The sequence below is a fragment of the Tachysurus fulvidraco genome, chromosome 4 (assembly GCF_022655615.1).
Source record: "Tachysurus fulvidraco isolate hzauxx_2018 chromosome 4, HZAU_PFXX_2.0, whole genome shotgun sequence".
Lineage (NCBI taxonomy): Eukaryota > Metazoa > Chordata > Actinopteri > Siluriformes > Bagridae > Tachysurus > Tachysurus fulvidraco.
The window spans coordinates 16,274,112-16,298,112 of NC_062521.1; the positions used below are offsets into that span (position 1 = coordinate 16,274,112).

General features: G+C 41.0%; 1 protein-coding gene across 2 annotated transcripts in view; it reads right to left on the reverse strand.

Moving 5' to 3' along the window:
• Positions 1-489: 489 nt before the first annotated feature.
• myofl (myoferlin like) overlaps positions 490-24,001 on the reverse strand; it is a 35,200-nt gene continuing 11,688 nt past the window's right edge. Inside the window, exons 14-54 of one of the 2 annotated variants that reach the window (XM_047812081.1) lie at positions 23,268-23,336; positions 22,778-22,821; positions 22,577-22,659; positions 22,450-22,491; positions 22,164-22,288; positions 21,703-21,816; positions 20,507-20,684; positions 20,290-20,414; positions 20,086-20,195; positions 19,356-19,548; positions 19,078-19,233; positions 18,041-18,172; positions 17,774-17,937; positions 17,204-17,318; positions 16,267-16,369; positions 15,957-16,093; positions 13,851-14,015; positions 13,579-13,666; positions 13,146-13,223; positions 12,847-13,028; positions 11,654-11,812; positions 11,396-11,497; positions 11,081-11,242; positions 6,276-6,441; positions 6,101-6,174; positions 5,926-5,937; positions 5,706-5,804; positions 5,493-5,621; positions 5,093-5,248; positions 4,897-4,988; positions 4,641-4,811; positions 4,391-4,539; positions 4,138-4,277; positions 3,853-3,941; positions 3,678-3,773; positions 3,367-3,508; positions 2,802-2,901; positions 2,169-2,350; positions 1,088-1,197; positions 847-994; positions 490-756 (exon numbers count right to left, since the gene is read on the reverse strand). In XM_047812081.1, coding sequence (XP_047668037.1) covers positions 721-756; positions 847-994; positions 1,088-1,197; positions 2,169-2,350; positions 2,802-2,901; positions 3,367-3,508; positions 3,678-3,773; positions 3,853-3,941; positions 4,138-4,277; positions 4,391-4,539; positions 4,641-4,811; positions 4,897-4,988; positions 5,093-5,248; positions 5,493-5,621; positions 5,706-5,804; positions 5,926-5,937; positions 6,101-6,174; positions 6,276-6,441; positions 11,081-11,242; positions 11,396-11,497; positions 11,654-11,812; positions 12,847-13,028; positions 13,146-13,223; positions 13,579-13,666; positions 13,851-14,015; positions 15,957-16,093; positions 16,267-16,369; positions 17,204-17,318; positions 17,774-17,937; positions 18,041-18,172; positions 19,078-19,233; positions 19,356-19,548; positions 20,086-20,195; positions 20,290-20,414; positions 20,507-20,684; positions 21,703-21,816; positions 22,164-22,288; positions 22,450-22,491; positions 22,577-22,659; positions 22,778-22,821; positions 23,268-23,336 — 4,917 coding nt within the window. In that variant the 3' untranslated portion in view covers positions 490-720. The remainder of the gene's footprint in view (positions 757-846; positions 995-1,087; positions 1,198-2,168; positions 2,351-2,801; positions 2,902-3,366; positions 3,509-3,677; positions 3,774-3,852; positions 3,942-4,137; positions 4,278-4,390; positions 4,540-4,640; positions 4,812-4,896; positions 4,989-5,092; positions 5,249-5,492; positions 5,622-5,705; positions 5,805-5,925; positions 5,938-6,100; positions 6,175-6,275; positions 6,442-11,080; positions 11,243-11,395; positions 11,498-11,653; positions 11,813-12,846; positions 13,029-13,145; positions 13,224-13,578; positions 13,667-13,850; positions 14,016-15,956; positions 16,094-16,266; positions 16,370-17,203; positions 17,319-17,773; positions 17,938-18,040; positions 18,173-19,077; positions 19,234-19,355; positions 19,549-20,085; positions 20,196-20,289; positions 20,415-20,506; positions 20,685-21,702; positions 21,817-22,163; positions 22,289-22,449; positions 22,492-22,576; positions 22,660-22,777; positions 22,822-23,267; positions 23,337-24,001) is intronic. The other variant, XM_047812082.1, reaches the window with a different exon arrangement.

The following is a 24,001-nucleotide window of genomic DNA, read 5'->3' on the forward strand; positions in this document are numbered from 1 at the left end:
TTTAACCTCCTCTACTTTTTTTTCAATGCAAAAGAACCTCTAGGTGGTGCTCTGGATTCAGAGAGCAGATTAGAAGGAGACTGATGAGCCTCACTTGGGGTAACTGGTCTACTGTTGCTAGATCCAAAACACCCACAATCCCCAGCTTGTATCAGGAGATGTGATGAATTTCTGTGCAGGTCTCACAGAGAAATTAATCACTGACAGCAAATAAAAACTAAAGTATAAATCACACACTGAAAAGACATTTTGTGAGGATTAATTCAATACATCACACATGAAGTTTGGGATACTGTACATGTTGAATTTTGGAGTAAACTTTGAAAGGCAGTTAAGGCTTTGGTAGGAAAGTGGCCTTCAGTCTTAGAAATATATACAGTACAATAGGTCATTTGGTGAATTTGCACAGATTTGAAGTGTACATTAGTAAAGCAGGGCTACTTGATGTTACACAGAACAGACTGAAAAAAATAGCAACAACAACAATCCTTGAATCAAAATGTTTTGCTTCTTTATGTATATATTGTTTGGCAAAACAGCAAAAACAACACTGAACATTAGTGCAATGAAAAGTGCAAAAAACCAGAACTTTTGGCCAGTATGTATTTCATAAAAAGTACAAATATTTTCTATTTAAAATGTTGCAGTGAGTTCATCTTGAAATCTTGAAAATCTTAAAACCAGGGCTCTGAACTCCGATGACTCTTTGTGAGCTCCCTATCAGAAAGGCTTCACAATTTTCATTGAGATGTAGTTCTGAAAGAGAAAAATGTGTAAAGTCAGGTACATTCTATATAAAGTATTTGTGTGCTAGAGTTTGTTACAGAACCCTGAATCGTAACTTACAGGCAAAGAGTACAGCAGGATTCCTACAAACAGGAGCACTAATATGAGAATGATGAGTCCAATGAAGAGCCATTTATACCGGCGCCACACAATAAATTTCAGAGATTTGCATGGATTTGTGAACCACAGGAATGATGTATCTGGACGACTGTTAAAAGAAATTAATCAACAAAGATTAGTGTCATATAAAACAACAAAACTTTCTGTTGACTCTCTTATGATGTGTGTAATAGACTCTTACTTTGGAGGATCCAGTTTGGGGTTCATGTTGGGTTCGTCTCTTCCTTTCCCAGCAGGCCTCTCTTCTACCTCCTTCTCATCCACAATCTCCAAAGTCATCTCTACTTTGCCCTGAGATACAACACAATACCTCACTTAGTCATATGTCTCACTGTCTCCTTCTCTTATCTGTCAGCTTTGAAGATTAGCCTTCTGCCTAATCATTGGTCTCTTCTGAACTATATTCTTCAAAACTAGATGAGACTGCAGGACTAGTAAGCTAATAAGCTACTTTGTCTGGGGCCCTTTTGTACCATCAGCCATCAGAATCCACAATACAACAGTACCCAGTACCTCCTAATGCACTGACATATTGAGTCTCTCACACACACAGACACACTCTAGAGTTGTCATTCTATAGATATTGCACATGCAGGGCTGTCAAGTGTCACGCATTTCGGTCTTTTCTCACGCTCGACTAAGCAACACATCGTATTTCTCACGCAGAAAAAACCTTTTGACTATTTATCATATATTTAATAAGCCGCAGCGGCCAAAATGTATCTGTCTAGACCGCTGTCTCTATGGAACCGGGCAGGAATCAAGAGCGTCTCAGTTCTTAGTCGAGCCTGACACTTATCAGCCAATCAAAAAAAGAGGCTACACAATAGCCAATAAGAAAATAGCACTATCATATATGGGTAAGATGTGACACAACAACCAATAAAAAAAAAACTTTCATTAGAGAGGGTATTTTCGATGGTCGGTATGAACAAAACCTCAACACGAAACAGCTTGTCTCTGGAGATGTCATGCTTGCCTGTCTTCAAAACCTGAGAGCACTGCACATGTATATAAATATGAAAGTAATGTACATATATAAAAAGTACTCTAGCATATGTAGAATTTACTCCTTCTCTTACTTCTCTGCTGCTGAGTCAACTTGGATTAATAAAGCTAGCTTTCTCTCTCTCTCTCTCTTTCTCTCTCATTATATAACTTGATCTATGTGCACAATATGCTACGGGACTATAGGACGGTTTTAGTTTCTGCATTACATTGCTCTGTATTTGCTCATCACACAGTGTTTTCTGTTTACTCACAGTCAGAACCTTCTTGCCATCTTCCTCCATGGCACAGGGCCACCAGCCTCTCACACACTTCTGAGCAAAGAGTGATTTGGGAGGTGTGTTTCTGTTTCTTTGTTCTATCAACATGTCGAGACTGCACTTTTCTGGAGTCTTTGTTGGAGGGATCAGATTAATTAAATCTAACTCCACCGTACCTGTTTGAGAAACACAAACAGCACACTTTCACAATATCACGTATCCTTTCTGAATACGACTGTTAAAAAGCCTTAATGTAATGAGTAAGATTGGGAAATACAATAGTCAAATTAACATTGCTTCATAGAACATTATACTTGAGCCTTTTAGAGTTTTTAGATTGTATTGCAGTAGAAATTGCATACTGGGCATTATTTCTCAATTGCATTATTTCTCAATTTACATTACCATGACAGATAATACTCCTAGTATCACGGTTATAAATTATGAGATGATGATTTAATCCACTTCAAGTCTTATATTTCTGTGTTGATGTTTTGTACTAGTTAGTTAATATAGAAAATATTAAAGAATTTCATATGCTATGGAAATAGGGTTCTTCTCTGTAATAATATACAGTCTGAACTAGCTTACAATACTTTATACGAAGGAATAAAAAAGGACATTTACCCAAGTAGTCATCCAGTGAGAATTTGTCATTGTCCCATATCTGGATCATCAGCTTGGGAGGAATCCTGAACTCAGTTTTGTCTAGACTCCAAAAGTGATCCTGATAACAAAACAGTTTAGAAGAAAAAGATGAGAATGATTATAAGAGGCTGCAGGACCACAAATGACTAAATGGTTTTATAGAGCAGTGGTCCTTAAAGTGGCATCCATAACGTTATGCAGGACATCCACAATTTTATTCATATTGTTTAATAATGTAATGTAATGATGTCACTGTCAACTACAGTCAACATTCTGTAGTTTGAGTCAAACTACTTAGTCTTTGTGTGGCTGTTAAATGTGTTTCATATAGAAAGCTGTTCATTACCTATCTACAAGCTTAATAAAACAGGTTTATATGTAACCACATTTTTACACAGTGTTATGACTATAGGTTAATATATGAATAGCATAATATGAATATGTGCTGCAATTGTAAGAGGGTCTGTAAAAGTTTTTTTAGACTGATGTACTGTAAAAAGAGCCGCTGATTTGGTTTAAAAGATGATTAAAGAAGTGCACACACCTTCTTTGACACAAGACACAGCTGCTCCGCTGGTAGGTAGTCAAAGCCAAAGACAAATCTCCAGTTAAAATTTCCATCTCCATCTAGTGACCTGTAGTGGACATCGGTCTTCTGTTTGTCCTCCTCCATACCTGGCAACCACCTGCAGATTCGTATTGTGTCAGACTGGCAATAGTAGTTCACTTTTTTCTCTGCTTTACGCTATTTGAACTTTTTCTGTTTTCACTTAAGCCTTCTTACAGATTTGCATACACAGAATTAAATACCAGCATCTACAACTAGTATGTTTATATAAGGAAGTTATCATTTACCCCTTGACATAGATATCACTCATCTTTTCCCCAGTAATGCTGGTTTCATCCAGGATGACATCAGTGGTATTCCAAATGACAACCCGTAGGTAGTGCCTTTAAAACAGTGAGGAACTTCATCAGCACTAAAGATCTAAATGCAAGCTGGATGAACATGAGGGTTGTTGGTTCTTACTTTTTAGCTTTACGAGGACTGATGTCAACTGGTGGTCCAGGAGTGCCAAGGCTTTTGGGGAATATGTCCACCCACATCTGAACTTTCCCCTTAAAAAGAACAGACAAAAAGAATGAGATAGATAGATAGATAGATACAGTAGATAGATAGATAGATAGATAGATAGATAGATAGATAGATAGATAGATAGATAGATAGATAGATAGATAGATAGATAGGGATACTTCAGAAACACATGATGAGCTTAGAGCTGGAAGCAAAAGATGTGCAGTCTTATAAATTTACCTGGGAAAGTGTGCGCTGGAAGGAGCTATAGAGTGTCCTGGTTTCTACATGCTCAGGCACCAGGCCTTGTTTGCGCAGTACATGCAGGCATATACGCTCTCTGGCTGGACCCAGGTGCTGGTGCAGCACTTTACTGGCCTCTAGCAATGCAGTGCCACAAGAAACAGTTATGATCAGTACCACACAAAAACCACTAATGAACTACTGATCCTCCAACAGTACATGCACACTGTTGTTATCACCCCAGCAATACCTAAGTCCTGAAGGTTGTAGTCTCGTCCTGCAAAAGAAAGTGAACTTCCATCTTCTGCAATCTGTGGTTGTGGCAGTCCTCTCAGTCTGGCGAGGTTTTCCAGGATCTGTGATGGCTTAAGCTGGTCTCTCCACTGGTTCACTCCAGAACTGCAAACGTTTAAATAACTGATTACAGATAACGTGCCTACATACATGTATATGTTTAAAAAAATGTTGAAAGCAGAAAAAAAATAAGAAAAATGACTTACACACAGTACGATTGGGAAAGACCACAATGTGAATTAAATCGAGAAAGGAGCCGATTTTCGAGGTCAATTACCGTGTCCCCAACCTTTTCATCCCGACTTAGCAAATCATAGTCATAGACACTGATTTTCAGGTCCTTGTCTTGTGGCAGGAAACAGGACATCTCAAATATTCTGCAAAACACAAATGGATTTAAATACTGTACTTTATGATGCATGTTTTTGCCATTTTCTCATGTAGCACATAACAACGCCTGACCTTCCAAACTCTGGGTTTAAGGTGTTTGGTTTGTAGTTATCTCTGTCCTCAATGGTCTTCTTTCCAAGAGTAATTTTTAAATAAGGATCACACTGAAAAATAACAAGCGTGTAAACACAGGAAACTACCAACCAATGCTGATTTATATTGTAGAATAAACTCTGATTATACACAGCCTTGTTCTCTGTATACTCACCAGACCGTTGCTGTCTTTGGGTTGCAGGTCAATACAGCGCAATATGTAAATTCTAACCAGGCATTCCTGTGGACCGCTCTCAGGTAACTCTCGGAATTGCCGAGGAGGAGCTTGGACATCAGGGTCGTCTGATAAGGGGTATATTCTAAACGAACCCTGTGAATACATTTACAGACCTGTATTTAAGACTAAATTTTGAAATTGGAAACCTAGAACAACTCTGGCTGACCATAATCTGACAACATCCACCACTAGATGGCAGAATATCATTATTTTTTCTGCTAGGTTGAAAGTTCACTAGCATGCACTGGCAGTATGTTTAAAGAAGTACAGATGTTCAGAATTTACAGACAAATCCTATATATAAGCAGATGGGAGCTTTCATGAGCTAAATACTTGCCTTAAACTCCCCCACTACAGAAGGATCCTCTTCACCATCATCACTCTTTCCTCTGACCAGTTTAAATGTGTTACAGAAGTCTGTCAGGCCATGGAAATCTGCTACGTTCTCAAGCTCAGTTTTATAAAGCTGCAATAAAAGACATGCTTGTCCAATAGATTTCATAACATATCGGATGTTCAAATCATGGTAAAGAATGGTCAGTGAACTCACTGTTAGAGTAGAATAACCTTTTTGGAGATATGGGCCACATTTTTCATGCTCTCCAACAGAAGCATAGAATTTACTCCACCAGTCCACAGCTTCATCCACCTAAAATATATATTTTACAATAAAACAAGATATAAAACTCTCAATATCACAACAGCTGACTGTTTAATGGTTTATTCTGTCTTTACTGTTAATAGAAAACCTTTCAGTTGTCAAATCATACCTTTTCAGCAGGCTGTAGAAACAAATCCAAGAAAAATTATGAGACAGATCAGAAGTAAGATGTTCGCATGGCAGCAAAGGAAAATTCAGACTTAAACATATACATATAAAATATACATATAAAATGAGGCATAATTACTAGTAATTATAAGTGTTCATGGAAGGAGTATGTGTACCTGACTGTCTGTGATTGGTATTTTGCTTTCTATGTCAATGATCACGTCTCTGGAGGTTGCGACCATCATGGCCACTGAAACATGAAACACCCAGGGAATTCAAAAATTTGGAAGAATGTTACAGTATATGCAGACAGTGTCGAAGACAATATTCACACCGTGTCACATCTCTTACCTTTTGCAGTCCTAGATACCTCAGAGGTGCCCACGTATGGATCACACCTATACTCTTCTAGAGAGTCTATAGTGCACTGGCCAACGATAGGTTTCCTGCCGAAGGGCCTGTGGTCTATCACTTTCAGCACTATGGGTGGAGTGTACATCTCTTCTTTGGGAAGAAGCTAAGGGGAGACATATTTATAGACAACATAAATATAGTACCATAAGTTGAATTAAGTTATTGCAGTCTACTCATAAAGGGTTTTTTTAAAAACCCTTTATGAAGAAAATAATAACAAGGTCCGTGACGTCGCCCGGTATGGCGCAACCGGGGCCCCACCCTGGAGCCAGGCCCGGGGTTGGGGCTCGCATGCGAGCGCCTGGTGGCCGGGTCTTACCCCACGGGGCCCGGCCGGGCTCAGCCCGAAGGAGCAACGTGGGGCCGATCTCCTGTGGGCCCACCACCTGCAGGAGAAACCGTAAGGGGCTGGTGCGATGTGGATTGGGTGGCAGTCGAAGGCGGGAGCCTCGGCGACCCAATCTCCGGACACGGAATCTGACTCTAGGGACATGGAATGTCACCTCGCTGGGGGGGAAGGAGCCTGAGCTGGTGCGGGAGGTTGAGAGATACCGACTAGAGATAGTTGGGCTCGCCTCCACGCACAGCTTGGGCTCTGGAACCCAACTCCTCGAGAGAGGCTGGACTCTCTACTACTCTGGAGTTGCCCGCGGTGAGAGGCGGCGGGCTGGTGTGGGCTTGCTCATAGCCCCCCAGCTCAGCAGCCATGTGTTGGAGTTCACCCAGGTGAACGAGAGGGTCGTTTCCCTGCGCCTTCGGGTCGGGGAGAGGTCTCTCACTGTTATTTGTGCTTATGGGCCAAATGGCAGTGTAGAATACCCTTCTTCTACCCTTCTTGGCGTCTCTGGAAGGGGTGCTAGAAAGTGCCCCGACTGGGGACTCCGTCGTTCTACTGGGGGACTTCAACGCTCACGTGGGCAGCGACAGTGACACCTGGAGGGGCGTGATTGGGAGGAACGGCCCCCCCGAACTGAACCCGAGTGGTGTTCTGTTATTGGACTTCTGTGCTAGTCACAGTTTATCCATAACAAACACCATGTTCAAGCATAAGGGTGTCCATCAGTACACATGGCACCAGGACACCCTAGGTCGGAAGTCGATGATCGACTTTGTGGTTGTTTCATCTGACCTCCGGCCGTATGTCTTGGACACTCGGGTAAAGAGAGGGGCGGAGCTGTCAACTGATCACCACCTGGTGGTGAGTTGGGTCCGATGGCAGGGGAGGAAGTTGGACAGACTTGGCAGACCCAAACGTACTGTGAGGGTCCGTTGGGAACGTTTGGCAGAGTCTCCTGTCAGAGAGATCTTCAACTCTCACCTCCGGCAGAGCTTCAACCAGATCCCGAGGGAGGTTGGAGACATTGAGTCCGAGTGGACCATGTTCTCCACCTCCATTGTTGATGCAGCCGCACGGAGCTGTGGCCGTAAGGCCTCCGGTGCCTGTCGTGGTGGCAATCCCCGAACCCGGTGGTGGACCCCGGAAGTAAGGGATGCCGTCAAGCTGAAGAAGGAGTCCTATCGAGCCTGGTTGGCTCGGGGGACTCCGGAGGCAGCTGATAGTTACCGGAGGGCCAAGCGAGCTTCAGCCCGGGTGGTTGCAGAGGCAAAAACTCGGGTCTGGGAGGAGTTCGGTGAGGCCATGGAGAAGGACTATCGGTTGGCCTCGAAGAAATTCTGGCAAACCGTCCGGCGTCTCAGGAGGGGGAAGCAGTGCCCTGCTCACACTGTTTACAGTGGGAGTGGGAATCTGCTGACTTCGACTGGTGACATCCTCGGACGGTGGAAGGAGTACTTCGAGGATCTCCTCAACCCCAACAACATGTCTTCCATTGAGGAAGCAGAGGTGGAGGGCTCGGTTGTGGACTTGTCGATCCCCCAAGCTGAGGTCACTGAGGTAGTTGAGAAGCTCCTCAGTGGCAAGGCACCGGGGGTGGACGAGATCCGCCCTGAGTACCTTAAGTCTCTGGATGTTGTGGGGCTGTCTTGGCTGACACGCCTCTGCAACATCGCGTGGCGGTTGGGGACAGTGCCTCTGGACTGGCAGACTGGGGTGGTGGTCCCTCTGTTTAAGAAGGGGGACCGGAGGGTGTGTTCCAACTATAGGGGGATCACACTCCTCAGCCTCCCCAGAAAAGTCTATGCCAGGGTACTGGAGAGGAGAATTCGGCCGATAGTCGAACCTTGGATTCAGGAGGAACAATGCGGGTTTCGTCCTGGTCGTGGAACACTGGACCATCTCTATACCCTCACCAGGTTGCTGGAGGGTTCATGGGAGTTTGCCCAACCAGTCCACATGTGTTTTGTGGATCTGGAGAAGGCTTTCGACTGTGTCCCTCGTGATGGCCTGTGGGGGGTGCTCTGGGAGTATAGGGTCCGGGGCCCTCTGTTAAGGGCTGTCCGGTCCCTATATGACCGGAGCAGGAGTTTGGTTCGCATTGCCGGGTGTAAGTCAGACTTGTTCCCGGTGCATGTTGGACTCCGGCAGGGCTGCCCTTTGTCACCGGTCCTGTTCATTATTTATATGGACAGGATTTCTAGGCGCAGTCGGGGGCCGGAGGGAGTCCGGTTTGGGGACCACAGGATTTCGTCTCTGCTTTTTGCAGATGATGTTGTCCTGTTGGCTTCTTCAAATCAGGACCTTCAGCATGCACTTGGACGGTTTGCAGCCGAGTGTGAAGCGGCGGGGATGAGAATCAGCACCTCCAAGTCCGAGGCCATGGTTCTCAGCCGGAAAAGGGTGGCTTGCCCTCTTCAGGTTGGTGGAGAGTTCCTGCCTCAAGTGGAGGAGTTTAAGTATCTTGGGGTTCTGTTCACGAGTGAGGGAAGGATGGAGCGGGAGGTCGACAGGCGGATCGGTGTATCTTCCGCAGTGATGCGGTCGATATACCGATCTGTTGTGGTGAAGAATGAGCTGAGCCGCAAGGCAAAGCTCTCTATTTACCAGTCGATCTACGTTCCTACCCTCACCTATGGCCATGAGCTTTGGGTCATGACCGAAAGGACAAGATCCCGGATACAGGCGGCCGAAATGAGTTTCCTCCGCAGAGTGGCTGGGCGCACCCTTAGAGATCAGCTCAGTCACTCGGGAGGAGCTCAGAGTAGAACCGCTGCTCCTCCACATTGAGAGGGGTCAGCTGAGGTGGCTCGGGCATCTGATGCCTCCTGGAGGTGTCCAGGAGGCATGCCATTTCGGATGCCTCCTGGACGCCTCCCTGGGGAGGTGTTCCGGGCATGTCCAACCGGGAGGAGGCCCCGGGGAAGACCTAGGACACGCTGGAGGGACTATGTCTCTCGGCTGGCCTGGGAACGCCTCGGTATTCCTCCGGAAGAGCTGGAGGAAGTGTCTGGGGAGAGGGAAGTCTGGGCATCCCTGCTTAGACTGCTGCCCCCGCGACCCGGCCCCGGATAAGCGGTAGAAAATGGATGGACAGTCTACTCATTACTGCCCATTAAAAATAATATCAATAGTAAAATAAATAAATAATCATGTGGTCCCTCTAAGGATTTCTGTTTTGTATAAGGAACACTACCTGGTGCACCACAACGCTGCCCAGACACAAATTAGCACTTTATTAAATTTGTGAATTGTTTTGTGAAGCAGCTTCTGTAAGCCTCAAATTGTCTTAAATTCTATATATAAAATATACATGCTTTGAGTGCTACAAGTGCATAATCAACACTATCAAAATACAGTAAATAGTAAGAGCTAGATTTTTCTGCTAATAAAAAATCACAGATATTTCTCAGTTTGTTTGGACTTATTACCTACATAGATTTTCTAATTTTAGAGTTTTTAATATTAACCCATTTCTTGAAATTAAACCCTAATGCTAATACAGGATGTTGAAAAACTATTTGCTGGGTCATGCGTAGAATGCATAATATTTGTGGTGCAATAAACCTTAAACAGAGTTCAGATCAGTCTGAATACTCATCTAATAATACAATATAAAAGAAAAGATGCAATGCTGAGCCACTAAAGTGCACACCAAGCTAGATGTTATGGAAAGATCTTTTAGTAAGCGTAAGGAACTCAGTTTTGCCAGCTCATTAAATGTTAGCACTTCAGTGAATATGTATGGCATTTCCAGCCTATTTTAAAAGATCACTGATAAATCCTGCAGTGTGTGCATGTATACAACAAGTGGTAAGAACAGCAATGAGCAATATCCACTGAGGGCATGAGAGGAAACTCTGTGTGTGGAAAATAGAGAGGAGGTGGATATTGTTTTGGGAATAGCAAGAAGGTATATTTAATATGATTAATGTTTTTGTTCATGATCATTTGTCCCTCCATTTTCTGAACTGCATATCCTACACAGGGTCACGGGGAGCCTACAGCCTAGGGCACAAGGCAGAGGATGCCTTGGATAGGGTGCAAACTCATCCCATTGCACAATCGTACACACACTACAGGCAATTTCAAGATTCCAAATCAGCCTAACATGCATGTATTTGGTCTGGAGGAGGAAAACCAGCACCCAAAAAAACCCTGAAGCATGTGGAGAGCATGCATACTCTGTGTGTGCAGGTCAGTGACAGGAAGTTTCCCCCCAACCCCAGGGGTGTGAAGCAAATGTTTTAACCACTAAGATAATTTATGCTTGTTCAGGATCATTCAAGGTGATATATTTTGTACTGGGCTCATACATTTTGTATCATGTTTAAAACAATGGGTAATCAAATGCTCCTTGTAAGAGCTATTTTTTTTTTTTTACATCTTATTTAGTATTACACCATACCACTTTTAGGAAAAGAACTGATCCAGGGAAGTTTGGATTTTTCTTGATGTTTTTGATGACAGCTGTTTGAACAGTATGTCCTCCACAATCCACAATGACACTTGGGGAGGACACAGCGGCCAGCTGAAATGCCTTCATGTTACGCAAACCCCAGGCCAAGATCTGAAAAGTGCACACACACACACACACACACACACACACAAGCACGCACACACACACAGAACTGCTGTAAATAATAATTCCTCTCCTCCCTGCTTTTTTTTTAACCCAACATGAAAGGATAATGTTGATGACATGCTTCATGTGTTACAGTACCTCAATAGCAGTCAGCTGCACCACTGGCCTGATCCCCTGTGGCACCATGTACAATGTCTCTCCTCTTCTGGGTGGCAAAATTGGCAGTTCAGTCTCAGCTGCCTGGTCACAGCAAAGCAACACACAACAGCTAATTTGCAGGTAACAAATACATCACTAATAACAAAATGTACAATTATGTAACAGCACTGTCATCATAATGGGTACACCATAGCGAGGTACCTGCTAAACCACAGTGATTTAATGATAATAGCATACTTTATCTTTCAACAAGAGTTCAGCTGCCACCAGCATCTCCCCAGCACTTCGGCCCTTTATGGTGACGGGGAACCAGAGCAGCTTTGGGCTCACCGGTGTGCTGGGGTTCAGTTTTACCACTGGGGGACATGTGCACCTGCCCATGGCTTCATCTTTCCCCTGCAATTAAGAAGTGCACCAACACAAAAGCTTTTCAAGCACTAAAGAGAAACATCATGATTCAGTAGAAACATCAAGCTTCTACAGTTTCTTGGGAAAATTTCCAGCATATTTTCTTTCTGAAATGTATCATGATGTATTTGACACAAATAAACAGTAAAATTCTTCGAAATGACAGAAAAATATATAAAATTTTGTTACATGCAGAAAATTAAGAGGATGGTTAAGCTTAGGAATTAAAAAGTAAGCATAGGAGCAATGGCATTTCAAATGGGAATAAAATGGGAATATTATATTTCCCAAATAGTGATTAGACCAGTAGCATAAGGCCCTAACTCCAATTCATTCCTAACCCAGATAGAACCTTATAATACTGAGGTCATGAGATAAAACCAGTGTAAACTTGGCAGAGATATAAGCTCTGCTCCATGTCATGGCTGAGATGTGCTCTCCTCAAAGCCGAGTTGTCACTGTCACGGCAGCCAGATTTGGATGAGTTGAAATCATTTCACTGCATTTTGTGGGACAGATGATCTATTCAGCAAGGGCCAGCATTGGGCCTCTGATCATTTTCTATCAAGTAAAAAGCAAGTTTTTGCTTTGAATTTCTAAATTAGATCCAAACTTAATAATTAGCTAATCATGCTGTAATGGCCCCCAATGCACTCTCCCCTCCAAGCCCCCTGAGGGTGCCTTCGCTGGAATATTGAGTTCCTTTACCTTGTGATCTATTTCCAGGTTCATGGACGATCATGTATGCACAAATTATTGTCAGTTTGCCTGCAATTCTGAGCTGTTCATTGTATCTTCTGGTGTTTGCCATTGTGTACCGAGCTAGTTTTGTGCTGTGGATTTGTAAGGTTTTTGGATTGTGTTTTCTATATTTATTTTTGACAGTTCACTCTAAATCAAATGAGTGTAATTGCACTGAGATGAAATGCTAAAATAAATAATTATTTTCTCATTATCATCATGAATAATTGTGATCAATTATGATGATTAAGCAGATTATCATAATAAGAAAGCAGTCATACCACTTGGTCACTGTCAAATAGCTCCAGGACAATGTCCGGTGGATTCTGGGCAACGGTTTGTGGGTCTCCATAGATTTCAATGTTATTAAAGATGAGGGTCTGGTCCCATGTGGGGTTAAGGTTGGCCTTAATGATCTCAGTGGTCTTGCTTACATGGAGAAAGGACACGTAGCAGTAGGGATCTGTAGGAAAACCAAATGCAAAATACCTGACCATTGCAGTGTACAGTCACCACATTAATAGCAGATGAAAAGCAAGAGGTGAAATTTGCAATTCCATTTTAGTGGAAAATGTCTCACCAGAAAAACTGTCTTTGTCCATAGGAAGTAGGTTCCGGGCCTGATAAACATACACTCTGAGGTGGTACATGTATGACCCTATGAGAACAAAAGAACAGTCTTTTACAGAGTGCATAAGCCATCTACAAAATCTGCTTGATATTAAGATGAACTCTTGACACATGAATCAGTCATTGTCCTAGACATGATTCAAGATGTTCTTTGCAAGAACACCAACTTTAGTGCAGCAGTAGAAATTGCAATTAGATAATTATGTAATCAGTAAGCACTGGAATTCAGAAACCAATTTGGCAGCTCTGAATGTTCTTTAATCGAGCTAGTTACCAGGGCTTCAGGCTTCCTCTGAGGAAAGGGAGTGGTGAGGGGAAGTAGATCAGCAGCAGCGATCTTTTATACAAGGCTTTAATTAGATGGAATAAATCAAGCTACTCACTGTTGAAATAGCAGGAAACTGTGGGTGTGTTGGCACCAAAAAGCTTGGCTGCCTCTTTTTTGCTCGTTTTTTCATCAACGTCCACCCCCTAGAAACAAATCGCACAAAAAACACATCACAATTGACTATGAAAATTCCCTAAATACACTAACCTCTCTCTTGACTTAAATCTAAAATTACATCAAGTTTAAAACACTACATGATTCATTCTGTGTTAAGAACACAAACCCAGCAGATACACAATGCCCTAATGCAAATATAGAATTGCCCACCAGCGCCCCCTCTAGTTGGAATATGGCTGAAGCGCCCAAGCGGTCAGACGGGGCCATCTTTCTCCTCCAGCGTCTCCGGCGGATGGTATCCGAAGAACGTTCCTTCCTGTGAAACTTCCAGCCAAGCAGAGAGGTATATTCCCAGCCATCTCCTGCCTCTTTCTTCTATCAGGACATGGAGAAGGCCCAAAAAAGGAAAGTTGTTATTAACTACACCCAAACACATTGTTACTTGAGTCAAGGCATCACAAAGAAAAGTGTTAAACACAACCTGTTGCAATCTCACACATAGCACAATTCTGCTTGATCTTTGTAGCAGAATCCTCGCAATTGCCCATGCATTTTATCTCCCATTCACCCAGGGGGTATTTTTATATAGAAATAAATATCTTAGCTCAGTCTGAGCTCTAGTCTACAATAATACACAGGATGCCAGCCTCTGTGATTGACATTATGTAATATCATTTTAAAATATTGACACTAATCTGACTGGGTTTCATAATCTTACATACATTCTTATCACCTACTAAAAGCTCTCAACATCTCTGAAGTTGGATGTGGTAGCTTAGTGGTTAAGGTGTTTGACCACTGATTGGAAGGTTGTTAGAATCCCAGGGCCACCAAGCTGCCACTGCTGGGCCCCTGAGCAAGGACCTTAACCCTCAATTATAATCATTCTTTAATAAATTCCCAAATTCAGCAAGATCTCAGCTAATGAGATTTTAATTCTTTAGAACTCTATAATAGAGTATAGAGAATGCTATAGAGTACACATTATGTATATTACATACAAAAATGAAAGGCTATGATAGGCTATACTACTACTTCTTCTTCATCTTCTTCTTCTTTTTCTTCTACTGATGTGCTCGTTCCTAATCCTGTCCATCCTCGTCACTCCTAAAGAGAACCTAAACATCCTCATCTCTACTTCTCCCATCTCTGCCTCATGTCTTTTCCTCACTGCTAGTTTCTAACCCATACAGCAGAGCAGCTCTCACTACTGTCTTGTACACTTTGCCTTCCATTCTTACTGACACACACATTTGTCACACAACTCTCTTGTTACTTTTCTCCACCCAATCCAACCCGCCTGTACTCGCCTCTTCACCTCTTTTCCACACTCCCTGTCACACTGAATGGTTGACCCCAAATACTTAAACTCCTGCAACTTCTTGACTTGTAACCTCACTGTTCTACTTCCCTCCCTCTCGTTCATACACATGTATTCTGTCTTACTACGACTGACTTTCATTCCTCTTCTTTTCAATTATGACAGGCTCTACTCTAAAAAAAAAACAAACAAAAAAAAAACATTCTGATCTCTGGATCTGGAAGCTGTCATGATGTTGCTTCCCAAACTAGGAACCAAAGCTGGGAAGAAAACTCTGTGTGACTTTACACTTTACTAAAATTTTCCATATACAGTATATTGAGACTTATTGGACACCATGTAGATAAAGATGTTTGGATAGACACTTTACACAAATAAAATTTATACCCCAGATGAACTCCAGTTTGAATGAAGAAACTAATTAGTTTAAATAAAAATACATTACTAGTATTGAGTGATATTTTTTATGAACCTTCATGGATCATGGTGTATTAACCATACCTATAAAATACCAGCGTGAAGTTAGCCCCCCAACCAACGCAAAACGTCAGCAAAATAGTCTCGTTCCTTCGTGCTCCATTTGTGCTGGTTTGTGTGCAAAAAATGTTGCTTGTGCTGCTTTGGTTTTTTAGATATTAAAAGAATAATTATAGGTAAATCTAGGTCACTCAGCCGCCCACCTGCTAAAAAAAATCACCCAAATTAGTCTTGTTCATTTGTGCCTCGTTTGTGTTGGTTTGTGCTGCTAAATGTATCGTTTGTGCTGTTTCTGTTCGAGACTATTTTTGGGGGCTGAGTGACCTAGATTTTTTACCTTTACATTTTTTGCAGCACAAACGGAGCACAAATGAACGAGACTATTTTGCTGACGTTTTGCTTTGGGTGGGGGGCCAACTTCACACTGGTCTATTAAATTACTAATACATATTTTAAGCTATATATAAAGGCTTATAATATTACTGATTTTAAACATCATCATCATGTCAGGTCCTTACTTCTATGGTAGGGGTGTCTGATATCTTCTTTCGGAGCCGGACCAGTCTTTTCCTGCGATGAACATGATACATTTTTTCTGCTGCTACCCAGGAGCTGGGTTTATCATCTGGAGGAACAGTAATGCCATACTCCCAACCTATTGATAGAAGCAAAAAATATGGCTCTCTATCATGTCACATTCTATGTTTCTTGTCTATCTTTCTAAAATGTTTAGGTTTTAAACAACAGGAGTATACAGGCACCATGTACAGAAGTCTACAATTTGTCAGACAGAAATGTTTCTAATTCATATGATGAATGATCTCAAACCTCTCTCATCCACAGCCCTGTTGCTGTCAAAGCTCCAGTCTTGTATCACCCTCCACCCTGGGGGACATTCAATCTCACTGGTTTTCTGGGCTTTCTCTCCATTCTGCACAGAACAAACACATCACTCTATCCTGTGAACAAACAGTTGCATTCAGCTTGCTTGGTTTAGCTATTGTCTGGGAAATAGGCTTATATGACAGCACCTGTCTCAGTCAGTGTTGACTTACAAATAGCATAATGCCATGTTCCCTGAGTCAGGTGGACTATGGGAAATGGTGCAGATTCATGATTCCATTCCTTTCACTGCTTTGAATATTAAAAAAAAAAAAAAAAACACTTTTCCCTAACTGCTTAATTGCTAATCAACATTCTCTGCTGTAGTGTGATCACAAATTTTCAATATTACATTGTTTCCAGTTATAATCATACAGCTGATATTTAGTTAATACTGCCATATAAACAGCAAAAAGAAAACATGCATTTTCAATTAAAAAACACAGGTATGACACACACACACACACATGCCAAAGTTTACATTGTGCCAGTGGTATGTAAATTAGGCAAACTGCACCTGTGGTTATTTGCATGCATGTTCTTCACAGACACCATCCAGAATTGGGGAACTAGCAGCTACTATGTAGCTAAATGCAAGCCACTGACGAGAAGGTTGTGAGTTCAAATCCCTCAACCATTAAGCTGCTGAGCCCCTGAGCAAAGCCCTTAGCCCTCAACTGCCCCGTTGTATAAATTAAATAATTATACATTGCACTGGTCAAGGGCACCTGCCAAATTCTGTATATGGACTGGATTTACCATTTTTCATTTGAGATTCACTTATTTAAAAAATGGCCCTATGGTTTTTAACATTAAAATCTTTTGAGTGCGTACTGTAGGTGTGTGCTGTCAGAGACTGATAGAGGTTTTTTAACTTCCTCACCACATCAGTGTAGTGTTCAGTTGCTGGCTTCCACTCGCCGCCAGGGAAACGACTTTCATTTTCATACACTTCATCTGTGAACTCTGTGTGCCCTGCATCTGCCTCTGTCAGCAGACTGATAAAGACACACACACACACACACACACACACACACAAACACACACACACACACACACACACACACACACACACACACACACACACACACACACACACACACACACACACACACATGTAATGACATCCCAGATAGCTTATATTGTATGTGATTGAGGGACAGGGTCACTAACAGAACCTAGCTGTCTGTTTAAACAATGTAACCAGGCTGGCTCATGGAATGTGTTTATATCACCCAAGCCAAGTGCCAATTTAGGCCAAGAGCCTCCATTTCCTCTTATTGTATTCTGGATAGTGTGAATAACATCCCAGGAAGCAGAACTAATACCAGCTCATACATTTTCTCATGACAGGAATGTTGTAGTTCTTGTTAGAAATAATACATCCCAGAATAAATATATAATAAGTCCTGATATATTTTAAACATTTCCCATGTACCATTATGACACTTACCAGTTTTCAGGGTCGACGTACCAGTCACCCTCCCATTCCCAGCCACGTGGTGGCAGAAAGCACTCCTGCTTCAGCTTAATTTTCCCTGTCACGTCAGAAAACTTGTGGCGGCCTACAAGGCCTGTGGTTCCCCACTTTCCAAAAACTTGGGCCTGATTTTCATACTGTCACAGAGAGGGCTCATTAATATAATGATATAATTATGCAATACACAGCCTAAGTCAAATTCTGTGCTCTAGTTTCAAACCAACATGCATTATGTATTACCATTTCAGCATAGACGCTGAATGTTCCCTCTGCAAAGCTGTTGAACTTCTTCTCGTGAGCTGACAGGCCCAACCACATGTTCAAACGCAGTTGCACAGGAATCTTCACACCTTTATTTTTGTCCATTGGGTACTGAAATGGCATGAAAAAGTATTTTGTGGGCAATTGGTAATGCATTACAGCTCTCACTTGTATCATTATGTCATGTTCCAAAAGTACCTTAACAATGGAACAATTTTCATTTATTTCACATTAGCACAGTAGTAGATCATGTCTTCATGCTCCAAAGCAAATGAAAGTGCAACAAGGGTTAAAGAGCCACTCAAACATATAAGATTGTATCTTAATTTCCCAAAGGCAATACACTACTGCATAATGTTCTAGAAACAGCAATAACATGGTAATATTGGCCATGCCTAGGTATTACAAAAATGTAATCATAAAAAACATATCCTCAGGACTCTCCTAAGTTTATTTACACTGCTGTTTACATATTTAACAAGTCCTAATGCTTGGTTTGTTTAATTAGAAATCTGGGCATGGCGACGAGATGTGAGTTTGAGTCCTGATGATGCAAAAGACTTTGTGGCAGGAACCAAGGAAACAAAACGATCCGTGCTCACTGTGTGGGTGGGTGTGAATGGTATTGGCAGGTAAAGTGGTAGGTAGAATTGTATAAAAAATCCAAGAAATTATTTGGGCATTGTTCTTTTTGCATCTGACATTTAATGCTGTTTATTTTTTCTCATTTCCTAATACCCCATAAAATATATTGTAATCTGATGTCTCTCCCTTTCTTCTGTCTTAATTTTTTATAAAAGTGTATAAAAGTGCTGTCTGTGTATAATCTGATATTTTTATAAAGCTAATTTAAATATCAAGTATTATCAAACATTTTGTAAAAGTACCTACAAAAATAAAATATGTTCTTTAGACCCACTTTTGAACTAGATATCTGTGATAAATGAATGACTGCAACAAAACAGAGCAACATGGTCTGCTACCTTTTTGTGGTCTCAAACGTTTCAAAGGTTTACCTTCATGAAGATGGTCTGTGTCTTGCCACAGTACTTTCCAGTAGCTTCTTCACTGAGGGTGGAGAAGAGGACCTCATTGGCTGGGATGCGTGCATAAGCCATACGCTTCTCTCCTCTCAGCATCCAAATAATGATATCAGGCATGCTGTTCTGAGGCTGCAAACGAAAAGGAAATGCTTTTCTGTGCATGAAGTAATTAATGCTTCAGCAACACATATCTCTGTATCTCATTCTTACAAAAACTATCAAGAACATAAATGCAGCAAATTGTACACAACCTCCTCTGCAATCTGCTGTAGGCGTTCTAACCAATCGTCTATGTCAGTCAGTGTGGCTTTAACATCAGTAGCCTCTTCCTTCATACGGCAGGCGGCATCTCTAATGTTGACTAAGGCTGTGTCTCGTAGCTTTTTGATTTGACCATCCAGTGCTGTCATGTTAGGCTTGCCCTCCAGGTCTGGTACCCGGTAACTAAAAGACAGAATATATTTCAAATAAGATAAGTGGGAGTGTAGAAAGCCAGCGAAGTGAATAAAAATGCAGCAAAAGGAATAAGGAGTTTAAAGTTGTGATATGTAATTTTGCATAATGATTCTTGAGCTGTAATAATGATTAATTATTAATTACTAAAAAACAGACTTGTATAATTTCTTCAAATAATGATTTTAGTTATATAATTTTTTTCTGATCAAGAAATGAACCATATTCCCCTGTGAAACAAAAGCAGCTCAGCTTTGCCCCATTTATTAATTAATTTATGAATTGAACAAATAAAACACAAATGGAGACAAGGAATAGGGTGTAATAAGAGGGGGAATACCTTGCCATTTGCAGATTGCAGAGCAAGCTAAAAATTCCAAACCTCTCACTGGTACACTATATACTATAACCCACTATATACTAGACCCACTATACCACCAACCACTATACATTGGTATAATGCTATTGGTATAATGCTATTAGACCAATGACGATAGAAATAAAGAATGTTCTTGATGGTGGATTTACTTTGTAAGGTCTTCAATGAGCTGGTTGATGAGTTTCAGCCAGATCTCAGCTAGTCGTGTCTCAGTAACATTAGCTAGTATAGCTGTCTTCAGTGTGGTAATGTTGGCTTGCTGGTAAAAAACAAAAAACAAAACAGAAACAATCTAACATAACTGAGGTTTTGTAATTATAAGACTCGTGCTCTTAGATTCAATAAAGACCTACCAATCTATCAGCAATAAAGAGAATAATGTTCACTGAATCCAAACGATGGCTGATATCCTCCCAAAACGAAGTAAGAATAACAACTGGCTTGGTGTTAGCCCAGGGCAAGTAGTAGTAGTGATTTCCTGTAACACACACCAGCAGGCTCAGTCATAGTCAGGCACATAGTTATGTGTATTTGTCATACTGTATATCCAAGCAGCCATAATAATCTCACCATCAAACACAGCACAGCTGTACTGAGTGGTGGAGGCCAGGGGTTTGCATGTCGAATCCATCTTGTTGCCATAGTTGCCGATGCTAACCTCAAACTGGATAGGTTCCCCGGGTTCCTGCAGCATGCATGCACTGTGGAACACTGCACAGAGGGAGTACTTCCTCTTTCGCTGGTACTTCTATATACAGAGAGAAAGAGATTTACTATGTGACTATAGTATTAACCTCTTGAGAAGCGAATATCCTCATTTGAGGACATAACATTTTCTCACAACTTCATTGTCTATATATGTTTATTGTACCAACCTTATATGAGGACTTTTAGGTATAATTATTTTGCAAAACTGCTTCCTTGAAAACACTGATTAAATTTATAGTTTATATTTATATAAACTTATAAATTTATATCAGCTATGAATTAAGAGAAACAGTCAGTAGAAATTGTAATGTACACAACAGTAGCATACGGGTCTCAGGAGGATAAAAGTCTATATAAATGATCAGCAGGGTTTACGTACCAATCATCTCAGATTTACAAACACTAGTAAACTACTGTACATTTTACAAAGCACATGGTAAATGATATTCTTAAGTTAAGGTGTTATTTTAAACAAATAGGCCTGGTTACATTGAATGCTTAAGTTCTACTACTTGACTTATTTTACCATTCACACTGGCATGTAATATTTAGCCAGCTACAGTAGGAAAGTCAGTGAAAAAATCAAGTCTGACTGGGATATTACTGCCTGCAGCAACTGCTGTCAATAATAGTCCATGTAACTAGAATAATAATTAACATAAATCATGACTTTCTGCAAATGATAAACATGCATGAGGCCAAATGGACTGTATACACAAAACTGAAGGTAAAACTTTTGTTTTAAGTTGAATTAGAGCATAATATCTATAGAGTAAAAAAAAAAAATACACAGAAAAAGTGAATACCGTATATTACAATATTTTAAATGCTAACTCATTTTCATCCAAAGTACTTACAGTGCTTCACAACTGAAAGCTCATTACTACTTTTCATTTCTTCTATTTCCTAAATGTATTAAATTATCTTCATATCCTTTAACTTGTTCTTTTTTGTAATTTTCCCTGAGAATGTTTACATATAAATAAAAGCAATGAAGCAGTGAAACGCATTTGGAGAGGTGATATGTACTGTATGTGTCATGTGCTGCATGTTGTCACCTGTGCTACTAGGACATCATCGTTATTGAGATCATCCACTTTCTTGTCAATCTTGTCATCCAGCCGAGTAGAAAGTTCAATGAGAACTCTGCCCCTGTAGGCGACCCCCTCACCCTGTCATATACAAGCATGCTATAACTCATAGCATTTACAGCCATTGCGTAGATCTTAACAACAGTTCAAATACTACCAGTAAAACCTATAAACACAATATTTATGTAAAGCAAACAATGACAAATCAAAAGAGCATTTTGGGCATGTTCTTACATATGCTTTCCTTGTGATTACACACTGATTTATAATCAGTTTGCATACCAATGATATCATGTGGCAAACAATTTCTCTAAACTGGCCTCTACATGAAGAGTATTTCTCTACATGAAGAGTATTTCTCAAACCTTTTGGCCACAGACGTACCAAATGTATAATGTAAAAATGCTGTATTTAGGAAATTCAAGTACCTGCCCCAAATTGAGCTCCACATATGGGTCAGGAAGGTCAGAGAATTCCCTTGTGCTCCCATAAAGGTTCAAGTAACAAGGACCAAAAGCTGGAAGAAAGCCAACCTCAGTCGCCATTCTGTCGACTGAAATAAAGCGAGAGGACCTTAGTAACAGAACTCCAACTCAGTAAATAACCTCTTGAATAAAAATGGTCTTTGTAGGCACATAGTACATAAGCATAGTAAACAAGCAATTGGGTTAATAGGAGGAATTATGATTAGAATCAGATCTTAGAAATGAATACCATCAGATCCTGGCAGCCCTCCATTTTCACTAGGAGCTACGGCTAGAAAAATACATCTGGTTAATTAATGTTTTGATGTGTCATCCATAATGTGTACAAGTTGCAAGGCAGAAACAAGGACATTTACCTTCTACTTCACCACCAGATGATGATATTTTGGACAGATTTAAGTATGTGGTCCCAACAGTATCATTACTTGTAAAGCGGTCCCTACAAGAAGGTGAGGCACACAAATAGTTAACTATCACAAGATATACAGGTAGACAAATCCTCTAAGGTCATGCATACAGTAGATTGTATGAAATAATCCAGTTTTTTAGAAACTTACCAGTCAAACATAGTAAGTTTGATACGTTCACACATTGATGGGAACTAAACAAGGATTTAAAAACAAAGACAATAACCTGTTTCAATAATTGCAAACTGGAATAAAAACTCATTTTCTTTACTTATTTCAAATGTTCACATTGGTTCCAAATGAATAAAGTGAATAACTTTAGCACAATTAATTTTCATCCATCAAAATTGATTCGAAAGTCTATTTTCAAACCTCTGAAAAAGATTAGCACAGTGTGCACCTGAGCTGAGAGTCAAGCTCACAACACTGGTGTTTTTAATGTGAATTAATCGTACTCATGTTTTATCACTCAATCTAGTAATTAGAAAATTGTTTTGTTTATAATCAATGAAACCATGCTTTGGTGACAAACTAAATATTTTTTGTTAACGATACATCATATATTTTTTTTCTGTCTGGCCACATATCCCTTTTTACAGTGCATTCATTAAAGAGGTACCATATCATCACACATTCTCACCTTGACCTGGAGGTGTATCACCTGGTTCCACTCCGGATTTGCATTCTTCTCAATGATCTTTGTGCATAGCTTTAAAGAAATAGAATTAGACAAAAATCACGTTGCCTTCTCAATCATCAGACCAAGCAGAATTACTGTGTGTCAAATCACTTTTAAACAATACATTTTGACATATGTCATCAAGAGATAGATAAAAATATATTCAAATGTGTGTTGATTTGAGAAAGCCTATTGGAATGCGGGTCTAGACAGAAAAGACAAAAAAAAATTGTGATAAATTGGGGGTTCTCTTTCAAGGGAACCCGACGCTGTGTCAAAGCTTAAGCTATGGAAATGCTTCTTTACGAAAGTGTTGTCCGAAACACACACACACCAATTTAATGGCTCGGGAAGGACACATGACAAAGTGATTACGTGCCAGCAAGTCGCTACCTAACTTCACACCGCCTCCATGCAGGCATCTCTCATCTTTGAAGACCTCCACACTGTGGTGTTGAGGCGGTGGAATGACCCATATTCTGCCTGTCTATTCTCCTCAGCCTTTTAGGGAAGGCCTACAATCCTGTAAGTTAAGCTGGTGTGGTGATGCACACAATTGCTGTTTTGCAGGCATACCAAGAAGCTCATCTGAGGTCAGAAAGGAATCCTAATGTCCGAGGACTAGAGTTTCCAAGGATGCCCTTTTAGGGGCATTTCCACTACTGTTTACCCCGCCACCTAATGTGATTCGGGGT